This window comes from Balaenoptera physalus (genome assembly GCF_965194825.1).
Source record: "Balaenoptera physalus genome assembly, chromosome: 15".
Lineage (NCBI taxonomy): Eukaryota > Metazoa > Chordata > Mammalia > Artiodactyla > Balaenopteridae > Balaenoptera > Balaenoptera physalus.
The window spans coordinates 90615369-90629456 of record NC_138894.1 but is presented as its reverse complement, the minus strand read 5'-3'; the positions used below and the strand labels follow the sequence as shown (position 1 = coordinate 90629456).

The window sequence follows — 14088 nt, the reverse complement described above, 5'->3', positions numbered from 1 at the left end:
ATGTGCCTGATTCCCTTATTTAATTAGTAAGTTAAATGAAATTTTCAACACGTATTCATTTGATATCTATGTGAAAGTCATGACTTCACATTTTTCTGAAAATTATCCTTTAACGGTTTTAGAGGTCTCACCAAGATGCACAATGGATTCACCTGACAGTGTCAGGGAAACTTCATCACCAGAGAAGCACAGCCACGCACAGCTTTTCTTCTTGGCTCCATATGAATCCAAAGGGGCAGCAGAACTTCGGTGACTCTGTTTTTCTAACTTTAATTTTCCTCTCTACTAATTTTGTGTTTGGGTTTTGGTTAATTTATGGCCTATAAGTTACTCCCCCTTGCTGGCAGCAGTGACTGAGGATTTGGTCTTATGCTCTAACCATCTGGTGATCTCTGTAAATGGATGAATGGTTTACAGAGATCTAGTCTCTAATGGGTGAGAGAAAATGGAGACTCTGGTGTTTTAGCCTTTTTCTGTTGGTGGGACATTTTAAGTTACAATAGGAGTTAAGATGCTACGCTATGCAAAATGATAAGCCTTTGGAAGGTTTAGGAAGAATGACAGACTCTGATTTTTGTTTTTATTTTTGTATTTTAAATCAACCTGGCTGTTGTATGGAAAACAGAATGCAAGAGAGACAAAAGTGAAAGAAGAAAGATCAGTTAAGAGGCCACTAAGATAACCCAGATGAGTGGTAGGAGCGGAAGTACTGAAAAATGGCTGGTTCAAAATTTGAACCAATGTTGGAAAAAGAGTTGATGTGACATTCGGATGGACTGGACGAGGAGGCGTGAAGAGAGGGGGAGGAAACATGGTGGTGCCTGCGCTCTGGGCCTAGAAACTGAGGAGACAACGGTGCCTCTGCTGCAATGGGAGACGGGCAGGGGTGGGGTGGGTGGAGAGCTGGGATCAAGACTTCTTCTGCGGGCACCTTAATACAGTGCACCAAGTAGACGTCCAGGCGGAGAAGCCCAGTAGCCCAGTGGATATGTAACTCTGCAGCTCCGAGAGGAAGGAAAGGCTGGAGACAGAAGTCTGGAAGTCAGCAGCACGCAGGTGCCTTACAGAGCCTGGGGACAGATGAGCTCCCTGGGGGAGAATAAACAAAGAGGCAAGGACTAAGCCCCAGGGCTCACTAACATCTGGGTCAAGGGGAGAGAGGCGAGGCCCAAGCACTGGGCCATGCCAGCAGGACAAGCCACCAAAGGAGGCCAACTGGAAGGGCCAAGTGGGCGACGGGAGGAGAACCAAGAGAATGTGGTGTTCTAGAAGTTAGGCACAGCCTGGTCAACTGTGTCCAACGTTAGCTAGAGATAAAGTTAAGTGATCTGCATACGAGATGTACTTCAAAGGAGAAAGCGCATCCAACTCTCCAGGAAAAGCAGAACCTTCTCTGTTGGCCAAAATTCTCTCTGCTGTTTGCATCGTTTCTAGAGATTGTGGGACAAACGTTGTCAGTCACCATTTTGCCCCCAGGTGTGTGATGTGATCACCAGACAAAAAGAAGACCAAGGGACTTCCCTGGTGGTCCGGTGGGTAAGGCGCCACACTCCCAGTGCAGGGGGTCGGGGTTCAATCCCTGGTCGGGGAACTAGATCCCGCACGCGTGCCACAACCAAGAGTTCGCATACTGCAACTAAGAAGGCAACATGCCACAACTAACGATCTCGTGTGCTGCAACTAAGACCCTGTGCAACCAAAATAAATAAATTAAATAAATAAACATTAAAAAAAAAAGACCAAGTCTCTAACCCTAAACTTTAAAATTAAAATGGAGAAGATAGTAGTTATATAAAAAGGAGACATAAAATATCTGTAAGACACTGTCAAATCTAATGTTAAGCTAAAATAACATATTTACAATTTGGACAGCTGATAAAAATGTGTTATCTATGGTGAAGGTGAGGAATAATTGTTACAAAGCACTATATAACTATGTTCTTAAGCCTTCTGGAAAATTATGCCAAAACATACCCAAACAGTAATATTTGAAATACTGGCCTTGAAAAAAGAGGCCATCTCTGAGGGAGGCCACAGAAATACCTCGATAATGGACAATCTAATATAGTGGCTGAGTTTAGAAGTAGACTAACAAGTTCAATTCACCACAGACAGAACAGTCAAAATTGTTCATATCTAAATTTTTTTGTTTTAGTCACGAAAGCCCATAGAGAAAAAAACACCAGTGAAACGATTATGATACCCATTTTTAACTCTTTACTGAGCAACAAAAACAAAATCTGCCCAAATGCAAATATCCATATACCTACTACAAAATTTTTCATGCCACTTCTCTAAAACTGACTTCCAAACACTACAAATGTATTTCAAAAGCACCTCTCCGACCACCCCCAAACCAGGCCGCACTCACTGACCTCTTGTCTCCTGGAGGGCTGAAGCACAGGTGTTTGATCTAAATCAGACTAAACCCCTCTGAACAGGAGCAAGTGAACCCAGAGATGGTATCTGGAGGCCATGGCTCTTCTGAAGACCTTTTGGGTTGGTGAGTGATAACTCACTTAAGTGAAGAGACTTAAAGACATTCACTAGACTGAATCTTTTATTACATTTCACAAAATTTGGCTAAACTTCACTAATTTTTTTGCACTTCCTTTGGCTTTACATGCCTTTGGGAGGATATGTGCGTGTGTGTTACAACTAAGTGAAGCAAGCGTTCTTGAGATTTTATGCTTCTTAATACGTAGTCATCTCTCTTTGCAAAGATAGAGTTCCAGAGGTTTCATGCATTATGCTGGATAAGTTCAAGTGCTATTTTCTTAAAAGAAACAGAAGAACTGGTGCAAGTTAAATATAACCCTTTATGTTTTTAACTCTGCCCTATTTGCAGGTACTCTGGCTCCAAAAGTACTTTCCAAATTTAAAATATAATTTTAAATGAAATAGTAAATGTTAAAACATTTAATGCAGTTTTTTGATTCATTATAAAGAATAAAAACATCTCAATAAAAACAAGTATTTTTTTCCCTAAGAAAATGTTTTAAAATAAAACACCTAACTGCCAATACTGAAAGATGGGTTCAGTGACATTGCATATAATCATTATAGTGGCTTAAATTTACATGTTCAGGAAAAAAAAAAAAAAAACCAAACCATACATCCTTAATCAACTGACTTTTATTCTTCTAATTCAAATAGCTTCCTAAACAAATAATAATTCTCTTTTTCCCAAGTTTACGCATCCATACACATTATCAAACATGCAAGCTATCAACTATCCCGTCATGAGTGGTCTCTGGAGCTCACTGACCCACGGGGGCTTGGAGCCCAAGGAGCATTTCCAACAGAAACAGTACTCAGCACACTGGCAGGTTTTGGGCTGGGTGCCACAGGACTTGGATTCCCTCTGGAGTCTATACAGTTGCCAAAGGTGTTAATTATGAAGAACTAACCTACGATTAAATTACATTTCAGAGGAAACCAAACTTGAAAAACTATTCCTGGCATTAGTCCTGAAAGCTGCAGTTGAATTAGGCCCTGGAATTTAAAAAACAAACAAAATAACAGATCCTGGTCTCTGAGAGGGGAAAAAAGAGTACTGAGAAAACGGGGAAAGGGCTGGAGAAAATCCATTTGGTCATAAAAGACTAGTTGGCTGCTGGGATATGTAAGTAGCAGAGAGTATATAAATCAGTAATTGCATTTAATCTAAAAAGACTTCAAGTATTCAAGAAAGATGGTATCAGGTAGAAAGGCAAAAATTAATAAGCTAAAAGAACATTAAGCTGTCTTCATTTTTAGCACAGCCCCAAAGCAGGGAAAAAGAGTTTTCATACCTGGTTTATAAGATGTTGATACAAATCACAGTCCAAACCTCCCATATTTGGCATGAATTATATATTAAACACACACTTCTCTGTTTCTATAGGCCTCAAATAAACCTTTGTGCCAAATATCAGCTTGGTGAGTTTGATAAAATCTTATGAAAGATGGCAGGCTTTCAGACCCCTGGGCTCTCTCTGCTTTGAAGGAGTGTCACAAAGAAGAGGTTCCAAGTAAAGACAAGCGGCACTCTAAAACCTCACTCCGTGCAAGGCAGCAGGGCAGAAAGGCAGGTCAGGAAGGAACACTGCGGCACCAGCTGCAGCACAATGCTTAGCTGGGCAAGAACAACTCTGCTCTCACTGTCCGCACACGCACAGTCGCCTGGGAGCAGCCTCTGGATTCTTTCTCGCAGCGCTCAAGTTAAATCTGAGCTGCAGAGGTGAAACTAAAAAGACCTTATAAGATAAGCTAACATTTGTCAAGAAGGCCGTTTCTCACCACCTGGCCAGCATCTAGCCCCTCTCACATGTGCAAATTAAAGTTCCCAGAACTTGGAACAAAAAAGCCCACTCTGAGAAACAGACCCAGAGAAGCAGAAGGGACTAAGGGTCTCCTCCAGTTCTAAGAGTCTATCATCCCCTTTCTCCTCCTGGATTCAGGGAGGGACGTCCTCGTCTGCATGTTTACCAAGCAGAAAGCAGCTGTCATCTTTGGTTCTTTCCTCTCCTTTCCTCCTCACATCCAATCAATGACCAAGCCTGTCTTACAACCTTGACAATCTTTCCAATTCTGTCCCCACTGCCACCATCTTAGCACAAGCTGGTAAGACAGCCTTCCCACAAAAGTACCCAGAACTGCCCTCCCCGGCTCCACACCAAGGGGCTCTCAGCCCACGGCTGCTCACCAGTTGAGCAGACCCCCAATGCGGCCTCCACGCTCTATCTCAGATTCTGGTGGATTCTATACACTTCTGACGGGAGGAAGGGCTCGTCCATTCAAGACATCTACGCCTTATAGGCAGCTGCTGACAATCAAAACACAGTAAGCACTCCTGAGAGGAAGACGGAAAGAGACCTCGGCCAGGAGAAGTAAAGGGAGGGGCAAGCTGATTTAGTCTGCCTCTCCTGACGTTCCCAGAGGGGCTGACGCTGTGAGAAGACTATTAACGCTGGACCAAGGGAAGGCTCTTCTCGTGATCGACACAAGTCTTCATCAGTGGACACCTCCGGACACACCACCTGGCTATTCATGGATAACAAACCTCTGAAATCACCGCCCACCAGATCAGACTTCTTTCAAATTACCCCAGGACCCCCAAAGCTCCAACTACTAAAAAGGGAGGCCTGGCCAAGGTAACACAGGGACCATCACCTCGCCTGTGGGTTCCGATAGCCTGTTCTTGCTGCTTCCGGACTGGATCCTACCTAGTCCATTCTCCTGACGGCAGCCAAAATAATCCTTCAAAAATGCAAATCTGACCACAGCACTCTCCCGCTCACAACTTTTCCAGGAGTGCCTGCCCTGCACCGTCACGCCTGGCCTACAAGACCATCATAGCCTGGCTGCGGAGCACCTTTTCGGCCTGAGCTACCGCCAAGTCTCAAGCGCTAGTGCTTGGCCACGTGTGTTATCTTCTCCCTGATCTTAGCACACAATGTTCCCTTTACTTCCAAGATCCTTCCCCCATTCTGAACCCCACCCTCTTCATCCAGGAGACAGAACCAGCCTTCTGGTCTCTCCCTGGATATCAATTCCTCTGGGAAGGTTTCTCCGAGTATCCTCCACACTTCCCACCAGTTTCCAGCCCCATGCTGGGTTCCTTACTTCTGTTATAGCATTCATCACACTGACTGGAAATTGTCTACTTTCTTGTTTTATTCCCTAATAATGAACTCCTTGAAGAAAGGGGCAGTACCCTATACACTGTTACACTGCCAACCTATAGCACTGTGCCTGCCACACAGTTGATACAATCACTTATTGATCAGATGAAGACAAAGATATATGAACTAACAGGAATATGGAAGCAGTATCTGTGAGACTCCGGGGAGAAAAGGAACAAATGACAATTTAGGAAAACGGAAAAGCTGCTGTTTGAATAGTCTTCATTTCACTATCAATCAAAAGAAACATCTCAAAGTGCTTTCAACAACATATCAGGTTCCTGAAACCACAGAAAGTCAACATCAACAGAATACTTTTTTTTTTTGAAATACACGCATGGTTGAGCTATTTCAAAAAACCATCATCAGTATAAAGAACTTTCATAACTGGAGGCTGACAGTGATTATAGAGAGCTCACTGCCCTAAAGATCTGATCTTCAACACCCCTCATGCTCCTCCCCAAATCTCAGAAAAGGAGATGTTTGCTAACCACAATCTAATGCCAACTTTGTACTATATGCTTTTCTGTTTAGGTAAAGGGAGGGAAGCTTCTGGCAAACGTAACAGAAGAATTCTTTAAGGAAGAAAAAACGGCACAAGATTGCAAACTGCATGTCATCACTGATCATGGCAATCTAAGATAGTTTCTTTTATGTAAACTCATTTTTAAAAGACACAAACTACAAAGAGATGACTGGAAGAGAACTAGACTTTTATTTTAGAGGATTAGATCTCCTGATCACTAATAGCTGAAAGTTTAAGATTCTGGAACGCTTTTAAACAAAAAACAAATGTAGATCTGAAGAATAAAGACGAATTTCTACTATTTTAATGGGATATTATAAGTAGTTTCCCATAAACAGTGGTTAAGCATTATTTTACCGGTTCCAGGAAGCACAGGGAATTGACAAGTGAGCCACTGTGTCTAATTTACACAGCCACATGCAGACCCAAGTCCCTCGACACAGCCAGCTTAAAAATACAGCATCTTTTCTTGTCCTATTTTTATCATAACTCCTTTCTGTATCACTTACCGGAATGTAATAGATGCCCATCTTGGGGGTTTCATTGGCAGTAAAAAGCATTCCTAAAAATAAACACAATGAAAAATGTAAACACATGGGGAAAAGAAAAGCTCCCTTTTCTACTTGTTTAACGTTTTGAAATGGGTGAGGTGCTCAGAACACTGCGAATGGCAGAAGAGCCAGACCGGCAGCCAGGCACCCTCGGAGTCAGCTTGTGGCCTGTGGCCCCTGACCATCCCAGACGGGGCACCTTAAGTATCAGAAAGACCAGCTTCCCCATCTGCAAAACACTCAGGCTGTACTAGCTAAGTGACTGAGCAGTTCCCACCATGAAGTGCTCAGGTCTATACAAAGTTTGCCATCATTTTTAAGGGGAAAAGTTTTAAGCTTCAGACACATAGATAAAACGTAGTTTTGATGCACTATTTATTATAATAATAATAAGGAAGTCAAGAAGAAAGGTTTCTCTCTGTTAATCAGGAATCAAAGAACCAAGGTAAAGTATTTCCCACCAAATGGCACAGCAAAGTAATTCCTAATGTTTGAATTATTAAACTTTACACCTTAACAGAAAACAAAATGGCTTACAGGGAACGCTATGTGTAGCTACACTAGAAAAGACCCATACAGAATCTAACAGCCTGGGACTTCCCTGGTGGCGCAGTGGCTAAGAATCTGCCTGCCAATGCAGGGGACACGGGTTCGAGCCCTGGTCCGGGAAGATCCCACATGCCGCAGAGCAACTAAGCCCACGCACCCTAGAGCTTGCATGTTGCAACTACTGAGCCCATGCGCCCCAACTACTGAAGCCTACGCGCTCTAGTGCCCCCGTGCCCCAACTACTGAGCCCCCGTGCCCCAACTACTGAGCCCACGTGCTGCAACTACTGAAGCCTGTGTGCCTAGAGCCCGTGCTCCGCAACAAGAGAAGCCACCGCAATGAGAAGCCCACGCACCGCAACCAAGAGCAGCCCCAGCTCGCCGTAACTAGAGAAAGCCCACACGCAGCAATGAAGACCCAACGCAGCCAAAAATAAATTAATTAATTAATCAATTAAAAAAATAAAGAATTTTGCGTCTGCAGACCTGCTTTCCTCGAGACCACACTATTCACTGTGCGTGGGACGTGGCTCCCAGGGTGAGGCTGCAGATCAGGGTGGGGCTTCACAACCACTTGGGAAGCATGTGAAAAGTAACTCATTTCAGAGCTCTCCCCCAGACGCCGAGTCAGTACCCCTGATGTGTGTAGGGCCAAGCAAGCCGTACTTTTAAGATGCTCCCAGGCGATCCTGGGGGCGGCCAGGCTGGAGACCCCCTGCCAGACACTGCCACTGTCCCCCTGCCTCCTCATATTCAAAGGCTCAAAGAAGAAAACATAGTCTCTCTCTCCAAATTTGCTCTCTCTCCTGTGCTCCCAATCTCGGCTCCAAGTATCACTTCCTACTCATCTTAGTTCAAAACTGATCTACCTTTCACCTGGTGGACAGAACCACCTCGGGAAGCAGGGCCTGCGTAGGTCCTGACCACAGACAGCGCCCAGCCACTCAGCAGGTCACTCCTGGGCCCACACCACCCGGGCACCACCTGCTTCCCACCCCCTTCCTCCCAGAGCCCCTCCGTGCACCGTGCTGTGCCCCCGCCCATCCTTCCTGCCCTTCTTACACTGTCCCCTCATGGGGATCACCTCACCTCCCAACTCCACCCAGCACCCCAGGCTCAATGCAAACAAAGATCTCCTCTACGTTCTCCTCTCACTGCTTCAGCTGCACGTGCTCTCTCTCTCTCTCTCCTGCCATCTGTACATGCATAACAGAACTCTTCCTGCTTTGCCTTGTATCCCCCCGTCAAAATTATCTGTGTACGTCCGTCCTCAGAATACAACCCTGCTTGAGAGTGGGAAGTATTCTCATTTTCCAGAATTCTTCACAGATTTGCCTTGAAGGGGTTGTTAAATCTTGAAATCTGCCAGGTTATTTACTGAACAGCCTGCAACACAGAATATACCAAACCCATGGCTTTATGAGCCTGTGTATCACCATCAGGGAGCTCCAGCCTCCTCCAAATCCCTAACCTCAATTTCTACACACGATTACTAATCACATAAAACAGCTAAAGTGCACACTAAAATAGCACCTCACCTGCCACCGACCTACAGACTGCTACTAGTTTCTACTGATAGCTAGGCTGGCTGAGGACTGAGTCACTGAGAGGGTCATTTTCTCAATCATCCACGCCACTTCCTGCTCGTAATTTTTCAAGTAAATACAATATCCAAGAATTGTCCCAACCAAGCCAAACCCTGTCTTAAGAAATAAAATGAGTTTAAAACCCTATAAAGCATAACCTAGATTCATCTCGCAGAATGGCCCGTTGCTACATACTGCATACCTGAGTTGGGATAGAGGCAAACATCATTAATGTCATGTTCTGGCTCCAAGGAAGTAAATATTTTTCCCTGAAAGAGTAAGCAAAAAGGAATTATTAAGATAGTTAAAGGAAGATAACTTTTGGCAATGTGATATATAGAAAATAACCTGGAGACATAACTCCACTACACTCTGCTGATGTGAAAAAATAAAATCACCTAACTGAAATCACAGAATTTAAGTTCAAACAAATCTTAGAGAATCTGTTTTATCAATCTATCAAATCCTCTCATTTTAGAGAGGAAGAAACTGAGGCTCGGGAGGAGAGGTGACTTTCTTGGGAAAATAAACACAAACTTTTAAAGATAATGTCTAAACAGGAAAGGGTAAAGTCTAAAATAAAGTTGTACATCAACTTTAAAAAATTCTCATAACCTGGAAAACACACCCTAGGTAAACTTGTCCTCAAAGAAACCAAAGATGAAGAGACGGTCAACATGGCAGAAAGAGGATGGTATCTGCCATAGCTGCGTCACGAGGACTTGAGGGGGATCAAGTAAGATGATGAATATAAAATAACTTACAAAACAAAATCCTATAAATACATAAAGTGTTAGTTATTACATAGCAAAGGGTAAAATTTTTTTTTTAATGTGGGGGGAAATATACTATAGTTTTAAAAATTAAAAGAAGTTAAGTAAAAGAAAAGAGACAGAAAGTAAGTATATGGGAGTGGAAAAAGGTGATGAGAAAGATAAACAAGGAAAGCAAGTCAAGCAGAACCAAGTAATTTGGGTGTTGGTCAAGAGGGCGTATTTAGTCATTGGCAACAACGCCAAAATAAAACTTACTGTAGCAACTACAATGTGATTTCAAGAACTGCTGTTGAAAATGTCTGCCAGCTCTTGCATTTATTAACCCATCATTAGAGGCTCCACGGCAAAGTGGGGGCAGTAGTTAAAAAACTAATTTTGCACTCAGTGAAAGACAGCAGCCAGGTTCTAATTCAAGACAGACAATGGAACTCACACAGCTACCTCCCTTTCGTCTCAAGTGCCCACTGAAACAAAAAATGGAAAGAGGGAAGGAAAAAGGAAGGTGAAATGGGAATAATAATAGCATGGAACAAAAAAGAAAAGGGGCCACAGTTCATAGAAATCCATGTAGGGGAAAACTATGCAGCAGTTAGAGGGCCTGGGAGGATACATCCAAACTGGTAAGTTTACCATGAGGTAGGATGGAAGCCAGGTCAAGGAAAACGTCTACTTTACCAGTATGTTATGACCTTTCAAAAATAAAATGTTTGCATTTGTAGTATTAAAAAGAAATACTGTGTCAAAGTAAACTAGTTTGGATTATCAGAAAAGAGCAGAGAAAATTCCGGCCTAAGACACCACGAAACTTCCTAAGAAAGCCCTCAAAACCCTCCAACTCAAAGCAGCATAGTCAGCTCCCGGGCAATCGTCAGGGTAATTCTTCCAGGAATTGAGAAAAGCCGGAAGCCCTTCCTCTTCTCCCTAACAGAGTCTCAGGAGCTGCAAAGGTAACAGGGCTTGAGAGACAGGACACACCCCAAGGATAACTCCGAACCTCCACAGCTGATCCAGAGAAAAAAAGAAAGGGAGCTAAGTAAGGTCAATACTTTGAGAGTTGACAAAATGAAAATGGAAAACAAAAGTAATGGTCCGAGCAGGCAGGGAATCTGACCAGTAAGTAGCTGAACCGTGACGGAGCTGCTGGTAGCACCTCTGCCCTAAGCTCGTGCAGCCCTCACAGGAAAGACTGACGCTTGCCCTCCGGCAACTAATGCTGAGGCTGCTGGGCCCTCCACCCGCTTCATCTCAAAAATGAATTTTTTTTTTTTAAAGTAACACTTTTTGACTAAAGATGCTAAATTTGAAATCAATAAACGCAAAGACTCTTAAAAGCAATTGCTACACTGAATGAATTTTTTCCCAGTTGATGAGCTAACCTTTTACTACTCTCTCAAAATACTTAGGTTTTAAAATGAAGAAGCAAAAGCAGAAAGCAGAATAAAACCAGCAACACAGGGTTTTGTTACCTTTTAACTGACATCCAGAAGGACAGAGAACATCAAATATTCTGAAGAAAATATTGTTTTTAAGAAAAACACTATAAGAAATTATTGTAAAGGTATCATATCTAAAATCCAATTGTTTGACATGGGGAAAGGGTATGAAATTGAGACGTATAATAATACTGATACGGAAAGATTAGCAGTAGCTCATAAAAATCTTCCTAAGGTTGTAAGACAGCCTCAGAATCTAGGGGGTTTCTCATGGATCAATCTTTTTTTTAAACAATGATTTACTCTCTACCTAACTGAACATGTAAAATTGCATGCCCGTTCCAGCAAATGAGGAAAACTTCTTAACAGGAAGAAAACAATCTTGACTACTTTGAATATGAATATTATCTGTCCCGAAGTAACTGACTTCCAATGAAGTGCCCAAACGGATGCTTAGTATTGATATTTCTTTCTCAAGAACCGACACTGCTCAAAAAAGGCAACAGAAAGAAAAGAAACATTAAATGGAAAATAGGCAAATAAGTAAGTAATGTTAACAACAAAAAATACGTACTGAGTTCTTATTCCACATTTTGATAATTCGAGAGTCAGCAGACAAAATCAAATCTAATGAATCCTGGAAATGAACTGATTTAATGGGCAGCCCATATTGGTGATCCTTAACTAGCAATGGCTTATCAGACCGAAGATCATACAATAAAACCTAAAAAAAAAAAAAAAAAGTTATTTCTGTTTAAACAAACTAAATATTTTATCTTGAAACTTTTACAACTTAGAATAACAGCTGCCATTTACTTCATTACCTTTTTTATCAACACAATGAACACCCCTCACTCAGGGTACAAAGATTCTAAAGTCAGCCAGCAAAAGTACTCCAGAAAAATCTCTTAAATTACCCTTCCAGTATATGGTTTTATGAATTCAAGCCTGAGAGTAGTTTTTAAGCACACTGAGATTGAGAACTACTTAGCTATATTAAGGAAGGAACCAGAAGGAAAATCCACAAGAATTTGTGTCATTTATGAATTCAACAAATATATACACTGAGGGCCTACTGTGTACCAGGCACTGTCACAGCGGCTGACAGAAACAAGAACAAGAAGCATAATGAAGACAGTCCTGGTAGATTCAAGTCAGATGGCGGCGGCAGGGTTATGACTTTCGGGGGGAGGGGGGGGTCTCTTCTGAGCCCTGTCTTGATAGGCAAGGGGCCTGGTGAAGCTGGATCTTAGTGCCAGGTGACAGATGACAGAGGCAGTAACTCTACTGGAAGTAGGGCTCACACCTGTGCTGAGGTGAGAACAGACTTACAAGTGTGGGGGCTCTGCCTTGAAGGAAAGAGAGAAAAGATGAAATTAAATCTCTGAAGCTATTTCATTTGTACCCCTCAGACTAGCGTTTGCTGAGGTACGTCCCACTGACCACTCACTGCACGGGATATGGGTGATAGTGCTGGGTGAAAGAAAAGGTTCCTTGGGCAAATACATTTTGGAAATACTTACTCAACACATTTTTTGTCTACAGGAATTCTCCGAGCCTTCGATACATATTTAAATGCACTATAAACCTCAAAGAGTAGAAATCTGGAGAATTCCAAACTTGTATGACCACGGAACTCTACTCCACACACTCTAGAAAATGCTGTTCTAAACCACAGTCAGGAGGACACCTGAGGCATACCCCACTGCAGCTTCAGCTCGAGAGCCTCTCACAACAACCATTCAGGCCAGAACCAGAATTTCTCAAGGTACTGAAGGAACACAGCATTCTGAGTACCCTCTCCACTCTGGCCAAAACAATAATGCTTCATTTTCTGTTCCCACAGTGAACAGACATGTGGATGTTTCCCATGATACATACACACCCCTGAAGTAGTAACTTAAGTGTGAAGTTTCCAACTTAAACATATTTACCTGCCCTGTGGATGTTCCAACTGCCATGGTCAAGGCACCATTAAATTTCAAAGCAGAGATCGTTGGTAAACTGTTTATCCTGAAAGGCAAAACATTTGTGTTTCGTGCATATATGGCCAAATCTCCTTCCAAATAACAAATTCATTCTTAATCTTCACTTCAATTCTAATGGGGACAATCACATTTCTTAGTCTTCTGTTTAAAAGTTAATTGTATCCAAACTTTCTTAATCAAAATGAAAAATAACCTTTACTTATAAATGTAATCTACCTTTAAAAATCTATAGATTATGTTCTTTAAGAACTGTAAGAAATATTTTCAAAGTAGCTACAAGCAAAAAAAGTTTCTGAAAATATAAAACCAATTGAAAAAGATCAGTATGACAATATCTTTCATTTTGATTAAGCCAGGATAAGGTATTTACAGTAACATGCCCTTTTTCGCTTAAGAGAAAACAGTTTTATATTCGGGCATGGGTATACCCATTTTCATTTTTAAAGTTAGTGATGTCAAGCTGAAATAAAGACTAGTCCCCAAACAGGGACCCAGAACCTGTAAACGTAACAAAATGATGGACGTTTATGGCTCTGAATCTAGAGTATGCTTCTCACTCAGTAACCAAGAACAATGCTCTGAGGGGCAAAGGGTCCTAGAAGACGAGTCAGAAGCGGGCCACAGTCCTGATTTCAATACCTACTGTCTCCATGACCTTGGCCCAGGACCTTCAGTCCAGGCTGCTGACTCTTGGCATCCTCAGGTCTCTTATGCCACCTAAAGCCTCAGCCTGCAACTACACTGAAGCATCCAGGGAAACCTGGAGGCCTCTCGTCTGCATCACTTTCAGTCATTTACTCTTCAAGATGAACTCTGGAATCATTTCTCAGTGCGGTGGCATTATTTTTCCTCATTTATTCAAACTTCTTTTTTTTTTTGTATTTCTTTTTTTTTTAAATTTATTTTATTTATTTTTGGCTGTGTTGGGTCTTTGTTGCTGCACGCGGGCTTTCTCTAGTTGCAGCGAGCTGGGACTACTCTTCGTTGCAGTGCGCAGGCTTCTCACTGCGGTGG

General features: G+C 42.4%; 1 protein-coding gene across 2 annotated transcripts in view; it reads right to left on the bottom strand.

Moving 5' to 3' along the window:
• The window catches only part of NOL10 (nucleolar protein 10), an 86324-nt gene that overhangs the window by 51527 nt on the left and 20709 nt on the right, over positions 1–14088 (bottom strand). For both annotated transcript variants that reach the window (XM_082425840.1, XM_082425839.1), the window contains 4 exons: positions 13021–13099; positions 11661–11810; positions 9080–9146; positions 6702–6754 (listed from right to left, as the gene is read on the bottom strand). In XM_082425840.1, coding sequence (XP_082281966.1) covers positions 6702–6754; positions 9080–9146; positions 11661–11810; positions 13021–13099 — 349 coding nt within the window. The remainder of the gene's footprint in view (positions 1–6701; positions 6755–9079; positions 9147–11660; positions 11811–13020; positions 13100–14088) is intronic.